General features: G+C 56.8%; 1 protein-coding gene across 2 annotated transcripts in view; it reads left to right on the top strand.

The window, feature by feature from the left end:
- The window catches only part of SNX17 (sorting nexin 17), a 31848-nt gene that overhangs the window by 8631 nt on the left and 3950 nt on the right, over positions 1-19267 (top strand). Inside the window, exons 2-7 of one of the 2 annotated variants that reach the window (XM_084622058.1) lie at positions 13655-13729; positions 14459-14576; positions 16566-16630; positions 17357-17467; positions 17810-17900; positions 18157-18244. In XM_084622058.1, coding sequence (XP_084478184.1) covers positions 13655-13729; positions 14459-14576; positions 16566-16630; positions 17357-17467; positions 17810-17900; positions 18157-18244 — 548 coding nt within the window. Of the gene's footprint in view, positions 1-13654; positions 13730-14458; positions 14577-16565; positions 16631-17356; positions 17901-18156; positions 18245-19267 lie in introns of both variants that reach the window. The other variant, XM_084622057.1, reaches the window with a different exon arrangement.

Here is a 19267-nt window from a genome sequence, read left to right as displayed (position 1 = left end):
AGACTGCAGTGGCCAGGCTTTAAGCCCCGTCAGGAGCAAGCCCCGTGGCTGGGATTCTGGGGAGTGAGGGGCCTCGGCTCCTCAAGCCCCTCCGGAAGGGAGGAGGCAGCCATTGGCATGTTTTAAGCCCAGCAGCTCTGCACATGGCTTAGGCCTCCGAGTGTGCAGAGCCATGGGACGCAGCCCCACGGTGTTCCTGGCCTGGGGGCAGCAAGGAGCCGTGCTGGGGACTCTGCTGAGGCCTCGGCTGGGTTTAGTTCTTTTTTGGTTGGAATCCACGGGGTTGCTCCCTGTTCTGGGAGGGGCTGAGTCCCTCCTCCGCAAACCTCTTTCCCCCTCCCTGCAGCTGGATAGCTTCGTTGTCTCAGCCCTGCCTGTGTCCAGGGCGGGCAGTGCTCCAAAGGGCCCTTAGAAAGAGTTCAGGGAGGGCACCAGAACTGCCCCAGCTGTAGCTCCTAGCCTGGCCCGTAGGGGCAAAGCTGCTGGCCTGCTCTGGGGATAGGGTCCCGCGCTGAGTCCCTCCCCTGATCCTTTCCCCAGGCTCCCTGCACTCTTCTCTGGCTGCCATTCTGCAGGAGCTGACTTAAAGATGCAGCTGCTGTGTGGTGTTAGGAGCCGTGCGGGACAGTCCAGCCCTGCCTGGCCTCCACGGGGGGTGCTGGTGCCCAGGTGTGGGCAGGGCACCCTCTACCCCTACGTGCCTGGCCCCAGTGGCTTGCTGCCTGGAGGGAGGGATTTGTGCTGCCTGTCTGAGGGGGCTGAAGCACACAGCCTGGCTCAGGACCTGGCAGCCAGCCCCCAGCTTCCTGTTTTGTTGAGCTGGAGTGTGAACGCCCTCCCTGCTTGGCTGCTCATTGGAGGAGCAGGGCCTGGAGCAGGGGAGCAGACTGTCTGAGGCAGCTTCCTGAGCGTCTGATGCCCCTGGCTGAGTTTTCACGCTGTGCCCTGGTGCGTGCTCGCTCCCGCTGGTGGCTGAGGGGCTGGCTCTAGACACAGAGCCATCTCTGACAGCAGGCAAAGGCCCCCTGGGCTGTGCTTTGGGGGGAGTGTTGGGAGCTCCAGGAGTGAAATCCACTCGTACTCTGCTGCTTTGGCAGCTTTCTTGCCTTTCCCGCTGTTTGTGGGGCTGGAGAGGGGTGAAAGTGCACATCCCCCACGAAGCTCGGCCTCCAGCTGCGCAGGATTGAATGGGGTCCCCAGCTCAGTCAGGGTCGCTCAGTGGCTCCTCACAGCAGAGCTGTGCAGCCTGACCCGAAGGTGACTGAACGTGACGACGAGTGTTGGGTTTGGGGCAGGGGTGTCGCCTCCTCCTACCGGTGGGGTCAGCGTGGCCGGGGCTGCGTGCCCTGCCCCTGCCAGCCATTGCCACCTGGTTGTGTTGCACTGCCCAGGCTGTGCAGGGAGTGTGCCGGGGTGGAGCTCGGTGCATTGCAGGAGCTCCGGCGGGTGGGGGCGTGAGTGTGTGTGTCGTCGTGGCCAGTCCCTGCTAGCACAGGTAGCCCCCTCACGTCATCCTGCTCACAAACTTGCCAAGAGCCATTTTCAAACCAGTGGAGCAGGAGAGCTAACTGGGTCCCAGAGCCTCACTCCTCAGCGCTAGCCTGTGTCCTCGTGGCTGGTTTATCTCTGTTCTTGGGCCAGCATTGACCTTTAGCTTCAGCAGCTCTTCTCCCTCCCCGGTGTGTACTGCCCTGCTGGATGTGGAGAGAGCAATCCCATCCCTGCTCAGCCTGCCTTTGGCGAGGCTAAGGCAGGCCAGTCTCCTCTCGGCACAGAGGCCCTCCGTTCCCCCAATCATCCTAGGAGCTCTTCTTTGCACCTGGTCCTGTTTGAGCAGTGCAGAGCTCTCACCAGACTTCATGCTGCAAGGCACCAGCTGTACAAGCAGCAGTGTGCCCTGAAATGGGGGCTCCCTGAGGGCTGCTCGGGGAGAGGGGCAGGGAGCCCTGGGCACCTCCATAGCTGTTGGCAGTTTTGTGGGCTGTGCCGGGGGCTGGAGTCAGGGAGCTGGGGGGGTGGCCAGGATGCTGAATGCCAGCCCTGCTGTTTCCTGTGGCTTGCGCCGGTGGGCACTGGGCTGAGAGGGAGTAGTGCTTATGAGTGTGGTAGGCCAGCTGCAGCAGTGAGCCCACTGCGGCTGTGCACCGGAAAGCTCTGTCCACGTGCAGGAGGAAGGCACGTTCTTACCACGGGTTTGCTAGCCCAAGGTGAACTCCCAGTGAAGATGGGGCAGCCTGCGGTTTTCACATGTGTTCACAGGGGAGCGCTGGCCATGGTAAAACACTCTGGGCCTCCCCTACCTGGGGACAGAGGCTTCCTCTCCAACTGCATTGGGGCCATTGTTTGTTGCCCGGTGTTGTGGTTACCTGCCAGGACTAGATCTGGGGCTGGGTTCCATAGGAGAGCAGCGCCGTTCTCTCCAGAATCTCACCTGCTTGTGCCTTGGGCAGAGCATGAAAGTGGATCAGCCCGCACCCTGGAGGTCGGTGGGTGGGTGGGCAGGGGCTGTCAGTGGCACACAAATGCTCCGGGCCCCTTGTGCCACACCGTCCTGGCCTCCTGTGCTCCCCATCTTGTTAGACCAGAAATTAAAAGGAATAGTGGCAAGGTGCAGGGCTCCCGAGTCCCCACTAGACCCCGATTCCAGTTGGTTATTATGTCCTGCCCCCGTTTGTACCACACCAGGGGTTCTCCAAACAAACAAGGGTCCCATTACTCTGCCCCTCCCTTGAGAGAGTGGGGAATCTAAGTAAAGGCAGTGGTGATCTCTCTTTGGCAGTTTTTTGGGTTTGCCCTTATGGGGTTTAGCTTCTCAGCTGGTAGTGTTTTTAATTGGGGTCTACCTTCAGTCCCTCCTCTTGGGGGCATCTTACCTTTTAGCTAGTCCATTCACTTCAGGGGTGATGAGGCCTGCAACTGTGTCCCTCTTGGCTGATCTGTCTCTGTGGTCAGCAGTCTCTGATGTACAGCTGTCTTCTTCCTGTTCACGCTTTTCCCTTGTTAAGCTCCCCCCACCTCTTGGCCTGGTTAGCGCTGTTTGAGCCCAGGGAGCCTGCTAGCCTCCTCTACCTGAGTGAGGGTGCGCCCCTGCACACGAGGGTTACATGCCTGCAAGCTGCTTAAAAGGCCATAGTCCTGGCTCAGCATAATGGGTGCCCCAAAAGAGAAAAGACAGTGAGAGGAGCAGAAGAATGCCACCATGGCTGAACAGCCGAGTGGTAGAGGCCATTAGAGGCGAAAAGGCATCCTTTCAATTCTAGAAGTCAGATCCTAGTGAAGCAAACAGGAAGGAAAGCAAACTCTGGCAGGTTAAGTATAAAAGTGTAATAAGGCAGGCCAAGAAAGAATTGAGAAGCAACATGCCAAAGATGAAAAGGGATGCAAAAACTCCCAGTGAGGATTTTTTAAAGTACATCAGAAGCAGGAAGCCTGCCAAACAGGCAGTGTCAATAGAATGTTTTAGTACAAATTGATAAGTTAAATAGTAATCAGTCACCAGGAGCAGATGGCATCACCCAAGGATTCTGAAGGAACTCAGATGTGAAACTGCAGAGCTCCTAACTGTGGGATGCAATCCGTCACTTGAATCCACTGCTGGACCATGTGTCTGGAGCGTAGCTAATGTGACACTCATGTTCTGAAAAGGGCTCCAGAGGTGATCCTGGCACTTCCAGGCTGGTGAGCCTACCGGGCACGTTGGTTGAAACTGTAGTTAAAAAAAAAAAGAATTATCAGATACCGAGGTGAACGTGATTTGTTGGGGAAGAGTCAGCAGGGCTTTTGTAAAGGGAAATCCTGCCTCACCCGTCTGTCAGAATTCTCTGAGTGGGTGAACAAGCATGTAGAGAAGGGTTTTCCAGTGGCTAGAGTGTACTTGGATTTTCAGAAAGGCTTTGATGTGATCTCTCACCAAAGACTCTTTAGCCTCTTACTCCACCTTTTCATATTCTCTGTATGTGTATATATAGATATCTTCTTATTATATGTTCCATTCTATGCATCTGATGAAGTGGGTTGTAGCCCACAAAAGCTTATGCTCTAATAAATTTGTTAGTCTCTAAGGTGCCACAAATCCTCCTGTTCTTTTTGTGGATACAGACTAACACGGCTGCTACTCTGAAACCTTAAGTAAACTGAGCAGTCATGGGATATCAGGGGACGTCCTCTTATGGATCAGTAACTGGTTAAAAGATAGGGAACAAAGAGTATGAATAAATGGTCAGTTTTCACAATGGAGAGCAGTGAGCAATGCAGTCCCCTATGTATCTGTACTGGGATCAGTGCTGTTCAACATATTCATTAATGATCTGGATAAAAGAGTGAACAGTGAAGTGGATGAGTCTGCAGACGATAAGAGATCTTGGAGTCAACGTGGATAGTTCTCTGAAAACTTCAGCCCAACGCGCAGCAGCGGTATAAAAGGCCAACAATGTTAGGAAGCCATAGAAAATATCCTAATGCCACTATATACACATGTGGTACTCCCACACCTTGAATACTGTGTCCAGTTCTGGTTGCCCCATCTACAGTATAGTAGAACTGGAAAAGGTTTGGAGAAGGGCAACAGAGATGATCCATACATGGAGAGAGCTGTTCAGCTTAGAAAAGAGAAGACAAAGGGGGGATAATAGAGGGCTAGAAAATCATTTCTCTGTTCACTGTCTCCACACCAGGCATGTTATTTATCCTTTCCCACAATACAAGGCCAGGGGTCACCTGATGAAATTAATAGAGAGCAAGTCTATGACATACAAACAAGAGGAAGTATTACTTCATATAACACACAATTAACCTGTGGAACTCATTGCTATGGGTTCTTATGATGGCCAAAAGTATAAGTGGGTTCCAAAGAGAACTAGATAAGTTCATGGAGGCTAGGCTATTGGCTACTGGCCAAGATAGTCAGGGACACAACCCTGTGCTCGGGGTGACCCTAAATCTCTGCATGCCAGAATCTGGGAGGAGAAGACATGTGGCTCTCTCAAAAATCGCACTGTTCTGTATGCTCCCTCTGAAGCTCTGGTACAGGCCACTGGTGGAGGCAGAACGCTGATCTCGATGGACCAAGATCTGACCCTGTTTGGCAGCTCTTATGTTCTTAAGCCGAGAGTGGAGGGGCATCCCACGGTTTCCACCCTGATAGGCCTGCAGATGCCTGACTACTGCACTGGGCTGGCCAGAGCGTGATATGTGATTGCCATGCTGTCTGGAGTGACTCCTAGCTGTGAGTGCTGACCTCAGGGCAGCCTGTCAGAAACAGGGCAGGTACCCCAAGTGGATGGTGTGTTCTGTAATTAGATTTCAGCAACAGACAGTCCCCTCCAGCCTATCTTAGGGCTTATCTACACTACGCAGCTTTTAGCGACAAGGCTGTGTCGACACAGCCTTGTTGCTAAAAGTCAGCGTGTGTAAATGCTGTGTCGGTATTTTGTTGGCACTTTTGCCAAATAAATACTTCCAGCCCCGCAAGCGGCGTTAGCTTGTTGGCAGGAGAGCGCTCCTGCCGACAAAGCCATGTTCACACTGCCACTTGCGTCGGCAAAACTTTTGTCTTTTGTGGGGGGGGCTTTTTTAAGTACCTGTGAAAGACAAAAGTTTTGTCGACAACTTCGCAGTGTAGACAAGACCTAAGAGTCTCCAGCCTATCTTCCACCGACACAAACAGAACTTTGTGATAATGGGCACTGAAACCAAAAATCAAACCACATCAGGTCTGGATCTTACACCAAAGGCAATGCTGGCAGCCAATTCTATAGTAATCTTACTAAAGGTTTATTAGCTAAGAGGAAACAAATGAGAGTTATTGAGAGGTTAAAGCAGGTACAATAACTGCACAGGTGAGTCAGTCTGTAACACCGAATGGTGGCAGTGATGTAATAAATGTCCAGTTTCCCAAAAGTATTTCAGGAGCTGGGTATCTCCGCTTTGCATCTGGTGTACTTCCCTGTAAGAATCCAAATAGTCCAGAGATGAGGGCTCTTCCTTTGCATTCGTTCTTGTATCATCTTCTGGCAGAAGACAAGCTGACCATTTCTCCACCATGGGGAGCTTTTCCTTTGATTAGGATGAGCAAGGAGCAATGCACTCGGAGTCTCTGACCTCCGCTTGTTACACACCGTAGCCATTTGCTTTGGAATTAGCACCTTTCCTGAGAGTCCTTCCTTAGCATTCCCCAAGGCGTCTTTGATGGCTGGTGAGTTGTTCAGTTCCGAGGGCATTTACAGTGTAAATGGTTGTGTCCCGAAGTCCCAGGTTGCTATTACATTAGGACAGACACAGATAAGTAAAAACAATGCGTGTAACATCCCCTTAGTTTTATGAAGTTTAAACACCCAATACACTTACCCAGTTATCACTTGGATCTATCCTAATACACCAGTAAATTGACCTGAATACGCTGCTGCATGAGCTGGTATGCCAGCATCATGCTTATCACAAAGGGGAGGTCACAAAAATTGAGCCAGGTTTCAGAGGGGGAGCTGTGTTCGTCTGTATCAGCAAAAACAACGAGGAGTCCTTGTGGCACCTTGGAGACTAACAAACTTATTTGGGCATCAGCTTTCGAAGGCTAAAACCCACTTCATCAGATGCATGGAATGGAAAATACAGTAGTAGGTTTAAATACACAGCACATGAAAAGATGGGAGTTGCCCTGCCAAGTGGGGGGTCAGGCTAACGAGCCAATTCAATTAACAGCAGGACACCAAGGGAGGAAAAATCACTTTTGTAGTGATAATGAGTGGCCCATTTCAAACAGTTGACAAGAAGGTGTGAGTAACAGTAGGGGGAAATTAGTATGGGGGAAATTAGTTTGTGTAGTGACCCATCCACTCAATCTTTATTCAGGCCTAATTTGATGCTGTCCAGTTTGCAAATTAATTCCAGTTCTGCAGTCTCTCGTTGGAGTCTGTTTTTGAAGTTTTTTTGTTGAAGTATTGCCACGTTTAGGTCTGTAATCAAGTGACCAAAGAGATTGAAGTGTTCTCCGGGTGGTTTTTGCATGTTATAATTCCTGATGTCCAATTTGTGTCCATTTATTCTTTTACATAGAGACTGTCCAGTTTGGCCAATGTACATGGCAGAGGGGCATTGCTGGCACATGATGGCATCTATCACATTGGTGGATGTGCAGGTGAATGAGCCCCTGATAGCGTGGCTGATGTGGTTAGGTCCTGTGATGGTGTCCCCTGAATAGATCTGTGGGCACAGTTGGCAACGGGCTTTGTTGCAGAGTTTGGTTCCTGAGTTGGTGTTTTTGTTGTGTGGTGTGTGGTTGCTGGTGAGTATTTGCTTCAGGTTGGAGGGCTGTCTGTAAGCGAGGACTGGCCTGTCTCCCAAGGTCTGTGAGAGTGAGGGATCCTCCATCTTGAAGCAAATTGAATTCCAGAGCCTAAGGACTCTGCCGTCAGCCTCAGTGAACTGGCGTGATGTAGCCTGCCAGCTGCTCACTGACCCTTCCACACAGCCACAGCTCCCAGTGGCCTGCTGAGATCCACCAGGTCAGCTCCATGGCATGGCCTGGGTGGCAGCAGAAAGCCCACAGCCTCTGGTCCTCGGGAGCCCATTGCCTCGGGAGCCCATGGGGCACTTTGACTCCGCAGGGAGTGCCAAGGACCGTGTGAGGCATCAGCCCTTGTCTCTGAGCCCTCTGTGGGGTTGCCCTCACTCTCACACCCCTCCCCTCAGGGGCAGAGGCTGTCCTTGGCCTGTTTGCTACCAGGCTGCAGCATGGCTTTGCTCCCTCATGCCAGTGAGCACAGCTGCTGCTTACCCTTGCTCGGGGGGCAGAAGGGGGCCCTCTCTCGTCCCCAGGCACTATGTGTCTGTGCTGGTGCATCTCCCGGCGGAGGAGCTGCCCAGGGGTCCCTGTGCCGCTGCAGAGAGGCTATGTGTGGGGAGGGCAAGGAGGCTGCCTGGTGTGAGGGTGCCTTTCCCTCTGGGGCTGGCAGTGAGCCCTTGGTGCAGAACTCTACGCAGCCATGCTGTGAGCCCTGCTGGGGAATTGCCTCCCGTCTTGCAAAGCTTCTGCCTCACTGGCAGGGCTCCCCATGGATTTGGTGATTGGAGCTGGGGCAAGGGCTAGAGGGAAGGAGGCCTTAAGGTCACACTGCCCAGCACTACTGTAGCTGATTCCCAGCCTACACTGTTTACCGTCCCTCCTCCCTGTTCTTGTCCCCCGGGCCCTTGTTAGTGCTGGAACTGCATTGGCTGGGCCGTGGAGCCAGCCTCTGGAGCATGGCCTCCCTGCGGATCCCCCAGCTCCTCATTGGTATTCCAGGCAGGGCCGTATCCGCGTCGGCTGCATGGTGCGGCTCCTCACTGCCTCTGAGGCATTGGCCTCTGTGCTGGGACCCCGGGGAGGGCGAGTCGCCCCGCAGCAGACTTGGCAGGTCCCCGTGTCTGGGGGGTGTAGCAGAGACCAAGCAGGCCTGACCATGGAGTGAGCGGTCCCTCTCCCCACTCTCCTCAGTCCCCCACAGTCCCTGCTATCCCAGCCAAGGTGCTCTCCCTCCAGCTCTGCCGGGGACAGGGAGGGCAGCCTCACTGTACACTTCTGGCCTGTGGTAGGCCACGTGCACTGCCCCGGCTAGCTTGGGAAAGGGGTTTGGAGCTCCAGGGCCCGCTGTTGGGCTGTGGTGCCCCAGAGTTCAGGCGAGGACCCCTCGAGCTGCTCCAGACCTGGAGGGGTGGTGCTGCTGTTGTCTCCCCGTCATTTGGGGTTCCAGGCCAGGGGAGGGAGCGGAGCCTGGCATGTGCTTGCAGGCTGGGGCCGCAGCCTGGGGCGGTGCAGGCCAGGGTGGGAACCTCCTGCCGATTGAACATGCCCCGAGTGGCTCGGCAGCAGTTCTGCGGAAAAGGACCTAGGGGTGACAGTGGACGAGAAGCTGGATATGAGTCAGCAGTGTGCCCTTGTTGCCGAGAAAGCTAACAGCATTTTGGGATGTATAAGTAGGGGCATAGCGAGCAGATCGAGGGACGTGATCGTCCCCCTCTATTTGACATTGGTGAGGCCTCATCTGGAGTACTGTGTCCAGTTTTGGGCCCCACACTACAAGAAGGATGTGGAAAAATTGGAAAATGTCCAGCGGAGGGCAAAAAAAATGATTAGGGGACTGGAACACATGACTTATCAGGAGAGGCTGAGGGAACTGGGGATGTTTAGTCTGCAGAAGAGAAGAATGAGGGGGGATTTGATAGCAGCCTTCAGCTACCTGAAAGGGGGTTCCAAAGAGGATGGATCTTGACTGTTCTCAGTGGTAGCAGATGACAGAACAGGGAGCAATGGTCTCAAGTTGCAGTGGGGGAGGTTTAGGTTGGATATTAGGAAAAACTTTTTCACTAGGAGGGTGGTGAAGCAGTGGAATGGGTTCCCTGGGGAGGTGGTGGAATCTCCTTCCTTAAATATTTTTAAGGCCCAGCTTGACAAAGCCCTGGCTGGGATGATTTAATTGGGGTTGGTCCTGCTTTGAGCAGGGGGTTGGACTAGATGACCTCCTGAGGTCCCTTCCAACCCTGATATTCTATGATCATGTGATCCAGCCCCTGTTGTCCAGTCCCAGGTTCTGGCAGTCAGAGGTTAGGGGACACCCGAAGCATGGGGTTGTATCCTGAACATCTTGCCTAATAGCCTTTGGTGGACCTGTCCTCCATGAACTTATCTCATTTTTTTTTTTAACTCTCTTATACTTTTGGCCTTCACAACATCCCCTAGCAATGAGTTCCACAGGTTAACTGTGCTCTGTTCATTCCCTCTGGGGCAGCTGGCATTGGCCACTGTCAGAAGACAGGATACTGGGCTGGGACCTTTGGTCTGAGCCAGTCTGGCTGTTCTTATGTTGTGTGAAGAAATACTTCATGTTTCTTTTAAATGTGCTGCCTACTAATTTAATAGGGTGACCCCCGGTTTGTGTGTTAAGTGAAGAGGTAAATGACATGTCCTTATTCACTTGCTTCACACCAGTCATGATTTTATAGACCTCCATCCTATCCCCCCTTCGTCGTTTCTTTTTCATGCTGAACAGTCCCAGTCTTATTAATCTGTCCTCAGCTGGGAAGTTGTTCCATCCCTCTAAATATTTTTGTTGCCTTTCTCTGTAATTTTCCAATTCCAGTATATCTTTTTTGAGCAGGGCGACCAGATCTTCAAGCAGTATTCAAGGTGGGGGCGTACCATGGATTTATATAGTGGTATTGTGTTGTTTACCGTCTTCTTATATATCCGTTTCCTAACATCCTGTTGGCTTTTTTGACTGCCGCTGCACATTGAGTGAATGTTTTCAGAGAACTATCCACAGTGACTCCAGATCTCTTTCTTGTGTGGTAACAGCTAATTCAGACCCCATCATTTTATATGGATAGTTGGGATTGTTTTCCAATGTGCATTACTTTGCATTTACCAACACTGAATTTCATCTGCCATTTTATTGCCCAGTCATCCAGTTTCGTGAGGTCCCTTTGTAACTCTTCGCAGTCAGCTCTGGACTTAACTATCTGGAGTAATTTTGTGTCTTCTGCAAATTTTTCCACCTCATTGTTCACCCCTTTTTCAGGATCATTTATGAATATGTTGAACAGCACATGTCACAGTACAGAGCCCTGGGAGACCCTGCTGTTTACCTCTCTGCGTTGTGAAAACTGACCATATATTCCTAGCCTCTGTTTCCTGTTTGTTAACCAATTACTGATCCATGAGAGGACCTTCCCTCTTATCCCATGACAGCTTACTTTGCTCAAGAGCCTTTGGTGAGGGATCTTGTCAAAGGCTTTCTGAAAGTCCAAGTACACTATATCCACTGGATCCCCCTTGTCCACATGCTTGTTGACCCTCTCAAAGAATTCTAATAAATTGGTGAGGCAGGATTTCCCTTTACAAAAGCCGTATTGAATCTTCTCCAGCATATTACGTTCATCTGTGTCTGATAATTCTGTTTTTTACTATAGTTTCAGCCAGTTTGCCTGGTATTGAAGTTAGGCTTACTGGCCTGTAATTGCCAGGATCGCCTCTGGAGCCTTTTTTAAAAACAGCATCACATTAACTATCCTCCAGTCATCTGGTACATAGGTCGATTTAAGCGATACCATGGTTTTTTTCTGCAGTTTCATGTTTGAGTTCCTTCAGAACTTTTGGGTGAACGCTGTCTGGTCCTAGTGACTTAATACTTTTTAATTTGTTCCAAACCCTTCTCTATTGAGCCTTCAATCTGGGACAGTTCCTCTGATTTGTCACCTGAAAAGAATGGCTAAAGTATGGGAATCATCACCACGTTTTCCGCAGTGAAGACCAATGCAAAGAATTCATTTAGCTTCTCCACAATGGACTTGTCTCCCTTGCGTGCCACTTTAGGCACTTCGCACATCCCATCGCCCCACTGACTTCCTCATTTTTGTGTGGTTCCCCTTTTTGAAATGAAATGCTACTGTGGTGGGCTTCTTGGGAATTTTTCCCTCACAAGGATATTGAATTTAATTAAATTTTGGTCTCTGTAACTTCTTCATCCTCGTGATATGACTGGAGTACCTCATCCTGCTTCTTTCCAAATGCAGAACTTGAACATTCCTGGCTTTCCTGCAGCATTATTCAAATTTTCCCCATCTAATAATGGGCCTGTACCATTGGTAGGATTTTTATTCCTGACAGAATTAAAACCAAAAAACCCTCCTTCCTATTGTCCTTACCTAAGTTCCCTTGAAGCTGTTTGGCCGCGCAGGAGCCTATTAAGCGCCGCACAGGTGCTCAGGGCTGCGGTGGGGGGAGATGCCTCTCTCACCCAGACCAGGTGCTGCTGTGGGGAGAGAGAGCTTGGGGGTAGTCCTCTCTCTCTCTCTCCCTGTTGTAGCCCCAGGGCAGCCTGCACCCCAAACCCTTCATCCCCAGCCTGACTCTAGAGACTGCACCCCCAGCCAGAGCCCTCACCCCCCCCATGCCTCTGCCCCAGCCCTGAGCCCCCTTCCACACTCCGAACCCCTCAGCCCCACACATCACCTCTATATTGGTGCACATAACAAAATTCATTCCGCATGTGTGGGGAAAAACTAGAGGGAACACTGGTGCTTGCTCTGCCAGCCATGGATTTTTCCATGATGTCTTTAGCTTCCCTTATCAGTTTTGTACATGTCATAATTTCTAATCTATGTTGATTGCTATTTTGTTCTCCTTTTTCCCAGTTATATATTTATTTAAATAGCACTGTCCTTGTGCGTGGTCCTGCTGCTTTGTGGTTTGGCTGCCTAGCTGTCCACCGGCAGCGAAGGCTCAGTGCCGTCCAAGCCAGCAGTGTTCTGGGGATTGTAGGGGACAGCTCTGCACAGCGTGGGCCCTAGCGGGCCCTAGCGTTCTAAATCTGGAATGGGAGAGCAAACAAGCAAAGGTCGTAATCACCTCTTGAGTCAGCAGCTGCTGCTAAGGGATGAGTCCTTTTCTGTTCTCTCACAAGCCTGTCTTCAGGCAGCCCTGCCCCCCTCTCCCAGGGGCAGTCAGGGAGTTGGCAAGCTCCTGACACACCCTGGAAAGGCCTGTGTGGCAGTGGCCTGACCATTCTCCCTCCTCAGGCATCTGACTTCTCTGGCTAGTGAACAGAGAGAGAGAGAGAGTCCCTGGCCAGCGAGAGGGAGGGAGCCGGGAGCCCCATGCTGGGGACCGGATGGTGTCAGGCAAAGCTGCGGCTTCCTGGGGGTGGAGTTTCCAGTGCCAGGGGCCAAGGGAAGGTGGGTGCATGTGATGCTGTCTCCAAGTACCTCTGTGGGGGAGAGTCTCGGAGCAGGCAGATCCTCGCTCTCCCGGGCCATGGCAGGACCAAAGGTGCCAGTGTTCCGGGGGGGGCCTTCGCCGTGGAGACAGGGCGGATCTCCCGCCCTCGGAGGCTTCATGGCCAGCTGGGCTGTGTCTGCCGACAGCTCCGCTGCGGCTCCACACGCGGCGTGGGTGGGTGCATGGCTCGCCGGGGGTGGGGGGTCTCTGCCCAGCGCGGTGCAGGGGTCACGTGGGGTGATGGGTTGGTCCCTTCTGGCCTTAGGTGTTCTGAAGTCCCCCAGGTGACTCCCAACCTGTCAGGATTGCCCTGAGGAGTCCAGCTCTAGTCCCCCTCTGCTGGGTCTGCCCCCACCCCCAGGGTCCACACTCACCCCTCCCTGGGCTTTGCCTCCACGCCTGCTCCCCTCCCCCAGAGACACCTGGCCCGGGCTGCAGCCCTCACTGTGCTGCCCCCCAGCCGAGCCCCATCTCCTGGAGGGTGCTGCTGCTTGCTGAGGGTCTCCCGCAGCCCCGAACTCTGTAACGACGACTAGGGCTGAGCAGGAGCTGGTGGCCAGCTGCTGTACCACAGCAAAACCCACGTGGGCTCTGTGGGGCTGGCAGAGGGCCTGGGCCTGTGGGGGGCGTCCCAACTTCAAACAAGACTCCCTGCGGCCCTGCCTGGGAGGCCCGAGCTGTGCCTGTGGGCTGGGAGTGGGTGCAGGGCAGGGCCCTCCCGCAGCGCCCGGGCCAGGTCACGGGCCAGGTCTGCCTCTCCCCCAAACACCTCCCCTGCTCAGCGGGTGCTGGGGTCTCTCCTCCCCTCCCCGGCCTTGGCGGGTTCCCCTGCCCCGTTCAGGGCTCCCCAGCTCTGCTCCCGGCGGCGCCCCAGACGGGTGATTCTGGGGTTACTTCCCCCTGCAGGCCTACAACGTCCACGTGAACGGCGTGCTGCACTGCCGAGTGCGCTACCGGCAGCTGCTGGGCCTGCATGAACAGGTGAGTCGCGCCCGCCTGCCGCAGCCCGGAGGGCAGCTCTGTCCCCTGCTCCCCGCCAGCCAAGAGCAGCCCAGAGCTCCCCGGCAGCCGCTCCCCTCCTCAGCACCAGTCGTTCCTGCCGGGCAGGTGCCCGGTGCCCTGCTGAGATCTCCAGCTCCGCTTCCCTTGCGGGTGGGGAAGAGTCTGGCCCATGTGGCGGCCAGGCTCTAAGGGGCGTGGGGGGAAGCTGAGCTGAGCTGCTGAGAATCCGCCATTCCTGGCTCCGCGCAGGGCAGGAGCTGTCTGGGGTGGCTCCTGGGCAGCCCTGGCACAGTCCCCTGCCAGCCCCTGGGCCCCACCAAGCGCTCCCTGCTGCGGGTGGAAAGGGCTGTCGCAGTCCGCAGGGCCGCTCCGGGCTGTCCGAGATGTGAGCACTCCTGCTGTGTGAGGCACTCGCTGCCTGGGCTTCGCAGCGCGGGGCCCTCCGTCCCTCCATCTCCAGGGCGGGCACAGGGTTCCCTCGGGGTGCCTTGGTGAGACGTCCCTCAGGGCCCCGGGTGGTGAGCGGGATGGGCTCTCCCTCATGTTTGGGGCCATGGAGTTAGATGCCACCCCAGCTCCGGTTCAGAGGATGCTCCCCGTGCCCCAGGACAGGGTGGGGAAGACTCAGGCCAGGGGGCGATGGTGGGGCCTATGGGTCTGTCCAGGCGTGCCCCTGGGGCGTCTCAGTGTTCTGTGCTCTCCTTCCAGCTAAGGAAAGAGTATGGGGCCAATGTGGTGCCCGCCTTTCCTCCAAAGAAGATCTTCACCCTCACCCCGGCGGAGGTGGAGCAGAGACGAGAGCAGCTGGAGAAGTACATGCAGGCCGGTAAGTGGGCAGGCAGGCAGCGCTAGCTTGAGCCCTGCTTGGCTTGGGGCATCTCTCCAAGCGTGGAACCAGGCCTGGGCCATTAGCTGACCACTCACAGCGGCTGACTCTGGGCAGCCCGGCCTGGGCTCTCCACGGCTTCATGCCCCAGTAGCAGCCCCTCCTAGACCTCAGGCTGGCAGAGGTGGGCATGTCTGTGTGTGTCATCCACACACAGCCATGTGGGTCCATATGCCCCAGCCTGGGAACAGTCTCTGGGAGGAACCCTTCAGTGACCCAGACCCCCCGAGGTCTCACTCTTCCCCTAGGGTGAGCCACGCGGCCTTGCTGCCTCCTGAGACTGGGCCCCTGGGGCTGCAGATCCCTGCCCCACCCTGGGAGTTCTGGGCAGCGAGTCTGGGACAGACCCTGGGGTAGACGTGCTCTATCTGGGGGAGCAGCACCCCTGCCAGCGACTGCAGGGACACCCAGCCAGCGCGGGCAGACAGGCGGGTGTATCCGTGGCCTGGCACACGGCACAGGCAGCCCTGGGGTCTCCAGAGAAGTGAAGGTTCCAGCAGAGTCTGTTCTGGGCAGCTGGCGCCCAGTCCAGCTGCAGCAACCCCCAGGGTTCAAGCTCTGTCCCCACATCTGTCTGATCTCCTTTGTCAGACTCTGCGGTGCCCCTGAGTGCTCCCCAAAGTCCATACTTAGCTTTCCCCCCCCCCCCGGGCTTTTGTTCCCAAGCTGGGGGATGCGGCTCAGCCCCCTGCGGAGGGGTGGGACCATCCATGGTGGTTGGTCGCCAGGTGTCCATGTCCTGGCCATGGATCTGCCCTTCTCTTCTCAAGAGCTGCATGGAGATGGGACCTAAGGGTCCAGGCCGCCAGGCGCCGTCCACACCTGTGTCTTCGCCTGCCCCTAGAGCCCCCAGACCTTCCCACCTGTTGGGAAACAGTGCTGCACACCGGGGAAACTGAGGCGCACACAGGCTTCATAAAATCATTACTAAAAATTCCCAATTTCACAGTCCGTGTGCGCGTGTCTGTTTGTGCTCTCAGCACTGGGGGTTCCATTGGAGATGGGGGGGTGCTCTCTGGGTGTGTGGGGTACCATGGGGGTCGGGCGGTCCTTAGGGATTGGAGGCGCTCTCTGGGAGTGGGGTACCAAGGTGGGTCAGGGAGTTCTGTGAGAGCTCAGGGGGTTGTCTCTGGGTGTGTGGGGTACCATGGAGGGTTGGGGGTTTCGGTGATGGTTCAGGGGTGTGCTCTCTGGGTGTGTGGTGTAACATGGGGGGATGAGGGGTGAGAATTCGGGGGCCAGGGTGGTGTTCCAGGGAGGAGTGTGTGGCTCCCTCTGGGCTGGGTTTCACAGGGTGCTGGGGGGGGGCATCTCTGGGGCGGGGGGAGGTGCGGCTCTCTCTGGGCAGGGGGGCCGTCCTGGGGGGGCTCTCTGGGCTGGGTTTCACAGGGCAGCGGGGGGGCGTCTCTGGGGCGGGGGTTTCACAGGGCAGCGGGGTGGCTCTCTCTGGGTAGGGGGGGCGTCCTGGGAGGGCTCTCTCTGGGCCGGGTTTCACAGGGCGGCGGGGGGGGCGTCTCTGGGGCGGGGGGAGGTGCGGCCCTCTCTGGGCAGGGGGGGCGTCCTGGGGGGGCTCTCTGTTCTGGGTTTCACAGGGCAGCGGGGGGGGCATCTCTGGGGCGGGGGGAGGTGCGGCCCTCTCTGGGCAGGGGGGGCGTCCTGGGGGGGGGCTCTCTGTTCTGGGTTTCACAGGGCAGCGGGGGGGGCGTCTCTGGGGCGGGGGTTTCACAGGGCAGCGGGGTGGCTCTCTCTGGGCAGGGGGGGCGTCCTGGGAGGGCTCTCTCTGGGCTGGGTTTCACAGGGCGCCGGGGGGCGTCTCTGGGGCGGGGGGAGCTGCGGCTCTCTCTGGGCAGAGGGGGCGTCCTGGGGGGGGCTCTCTCTGGGCCGGGTTCTGGACGTGCCGCCTGACTCCTGGGTTTGTTCCACCCTTAGTGCGGCAGGACCCAGTGCTGGGAGGCAGCGAGACCTTCAACAGCTTCCTGCGCAAGGCGCAGCAGGTGAGCAGGGGCAGAGGAAGGGTGCAGGGGGTGGCTGGCTGTGGGAGTGGGGGGTGTTGGCTCCATGGGGTAGGGGCTACGCCCAGCTCCCACCGTCGGTAACGGGGACCTCGCAGTGAGACAGATCCCCTGGACTCTCACTCTTCTTCTGGGGTCAGCCGTGCAGTCTCCCTGCCTCCTAGCCCCTGGGCTCCAGCCCACCTGCCTCAACCCACGGAGGCTCCCGGCACAGAGACCGCGCCGGCCAGGCATTTGGGGTGTCCGCCCCGGCGCGTGGCACAGACAGTCCGTAGGGGAGCACAGAGAAGTGGGGGTTCGAGCCGCGCTCAAGTCCATCCCGGTGAGTCCAGCCCCAGCTGTGCGGTCACGAGCCCATGGTTTGGCTGTGTCTCTGTCTGCCTTCCTCGGTCAGAGCCCTCCGGGTCGCCTGCCCTGCCTCCTGCTGAGCCGGGAGTCGCTGGTGCTGGGTCTCTGGGCCCCCCGATCAGCCAGCTCCGGGCTGACTGTTCATTCCACCCAGCAGGGAGGTGACGCCCACCTCGGGTCTCTAACCACACCCCTCCCCCACCCCCATCCTGGGGAGCAATGCAAAGTACTGGGGAAACTGAGGCACACCTAAACATCCTAAAAAGAGGACAGAAAACTCCCCCTGGTCACGGGCGGGGGTGTGGGCAGGGGCTGCGGGGGCAGGGCGCAGAGCCCCCTCACCTTGTCCCCATGCCCCAGGAGACGCAGCAGATCCCCACTGAGGAGGTGCAGCTGGAGGTGCTGCTCTCCAACGGCCAGAAGGTCACGGTCACCATCCTGACCTCAGACCAGACGGAGGACGTCCTGGAGGTAGGTGCGGCGGGGCAGAGGCGCTGGTGGGGGGCACAGGTGCGGGAAGGGCCTAGGGAGCGAGAGCAGGGCCTGTGCTGGGGCAGGGGGCGAGCTCTAGGTCGCTTCCTGGCGTGTCCTCACCCCCGGGCTGGGCTGTCTCTGGGGTCGCTCACCAACATCCCCACACCTCCCCCTCAGGCTGTCTCTGGGGTCTCTGCCATCTGGGGTGCCCAGGGCCCCTGTGCGTGCCCTGGTGCCCAGCCCTGTAGCGGCCTGGCTGGAAGCAGGGTGTGGTGGGGGCTGTGGCCCCGGGCAGGGCTCGGGGCTGCGGGAAGTGGTAACTCTCTGCTTGCTCACCAGGCCGTCGCCTCCAAGCTGGATCTGCCTGAGGACCTAGTTGGCTACTTCAGCCTCTTCCTGGCAAGAGAAGCCAAGGACGGAGCCTTTTCCTGTGAGTGCCTCCCTCCTGGGGGCTGCAGCCCGGGAGCCCCGTGGTGGGCCTTGGGGTGGGGGAGGGGAGGGGAGGGCAGGGCAGGGCGCCGGGCGTGGGGCAGGCCCCTGGGAAAGGAGGGCAGGGCGCCGGGCGTGGGGCAGGCCCCTGGGAAAGGAGGGCAGGGCGCCGGGCGTGGGGCAGGCCCCTGGGAAAGGAGGGCAGGGCGCCGGGCAGGCTGAGCTGCGGGGCTCTGAATGCTGCTGTCCCTTGTCAGTCATGAGGAAGCTGCAGGAGTTTGAGCTGCCGTACGTGTCTGTCACCAGCCTCCGCAACCCCGAGTACAAGATCATCCTGCGCAAGAGGTGAGTGGCTCAGCCGGCCAGGCGGCCTGCGGCCCCCCCCAGCCCAGGGCAGGACCTCGCTGGGCCGAGGGAGTGAGGAGCAAGGGCCCCTCTGTTCCGGGGATCCGTGACTCTTCCTGCCCTGTTCTCCGGGGTGCTGCCTGGCCACGCTTTCCCCAGCGCGGGTCACGCCACGCGGAGACTTCACCCAGTGCCGATCGGCAGGGATCTGGCAACGCCCCCACCGCCGCGCTCTTCCGAGAGCCGTTTCTCTCGCTGGGCCCTTGTCTCTGAGCCTCCCGCGCTCCCGGCTGGCTGGAGCTGCGCTGGGTGCACCTGCTCGGCGTGCTTTGGCTCCCAGGTGTGCTAATGGCCTCCCACAATAAGGTTTGGTCACTTCACTCCCGTTGTCTCTGCCAGTGTCTCCACCTGTGCTGGTTCCAGCCAGTTCTCGTGAGAGGAGCCGCTCTCACCCAGGCAGCATCCCTGCTGCTTGGCCATGCCTTGTTCCTTTTTGCAGTCAGTGCGCATATAGCAGGGTACCCCGGGTAAACTGAGGCACGCCTGTCCTAAAAGTATTAGCAAAAACTCCGCTGTGCACCATGCCTCATTCCCTTTTACACTCAGCCCTGGTCTGCATGAGAGAATTGCTTTTGGTCGTGTCGTGAATACCCCGAGTGACAGACTGACGCCATGTAGACAGCGCTGTGTTAGTGTGGAGCTGAGTTGTCTTCACCAGACATGCTGTAAATCTGCAGTGTAGACCTGCCCTCAGTGTGCTTAGTGAGCAGGGTAAACTGAGCCACATGTATAGAGCATAAAATCTTCACCAAAAAGTCCCTTGTCTCACCTTGGGCCCAATCAGGCCCCCCGGGCCCTACTCTGCTGCGCAGCATGGAGAACGAGAGCCTGGCCTAGCTATCTGAAAAGCCCTGGGCCCCACAGATTAGGGCAGGGCCCAAGGGGCTGGAGTGTGTGGCAATGCCCTGCCTGTGCCTCCCCCCTTGAGCGGCACCCTCTCCCAGGTGTGTGGCTAGACCCCCC

The sequence above is a fragment of the Lepidochelys olivacea genome (assembly GCF_965140295.1).
Source record: "Lepidochelys olivacea isolate rLepOli2 genome assembly, chromosome: 3".
Taxonomy (NCBI): Eukaryota; Metazoa; Chordata; order Testudines; family Cheloniidae; genus Lepidochelys; species Lepidochelys olivacea.
Note: the sequence above shows the minus strand (reverse complement) of the source record. Positions and strands in the feature narration are given on the sequence as shown.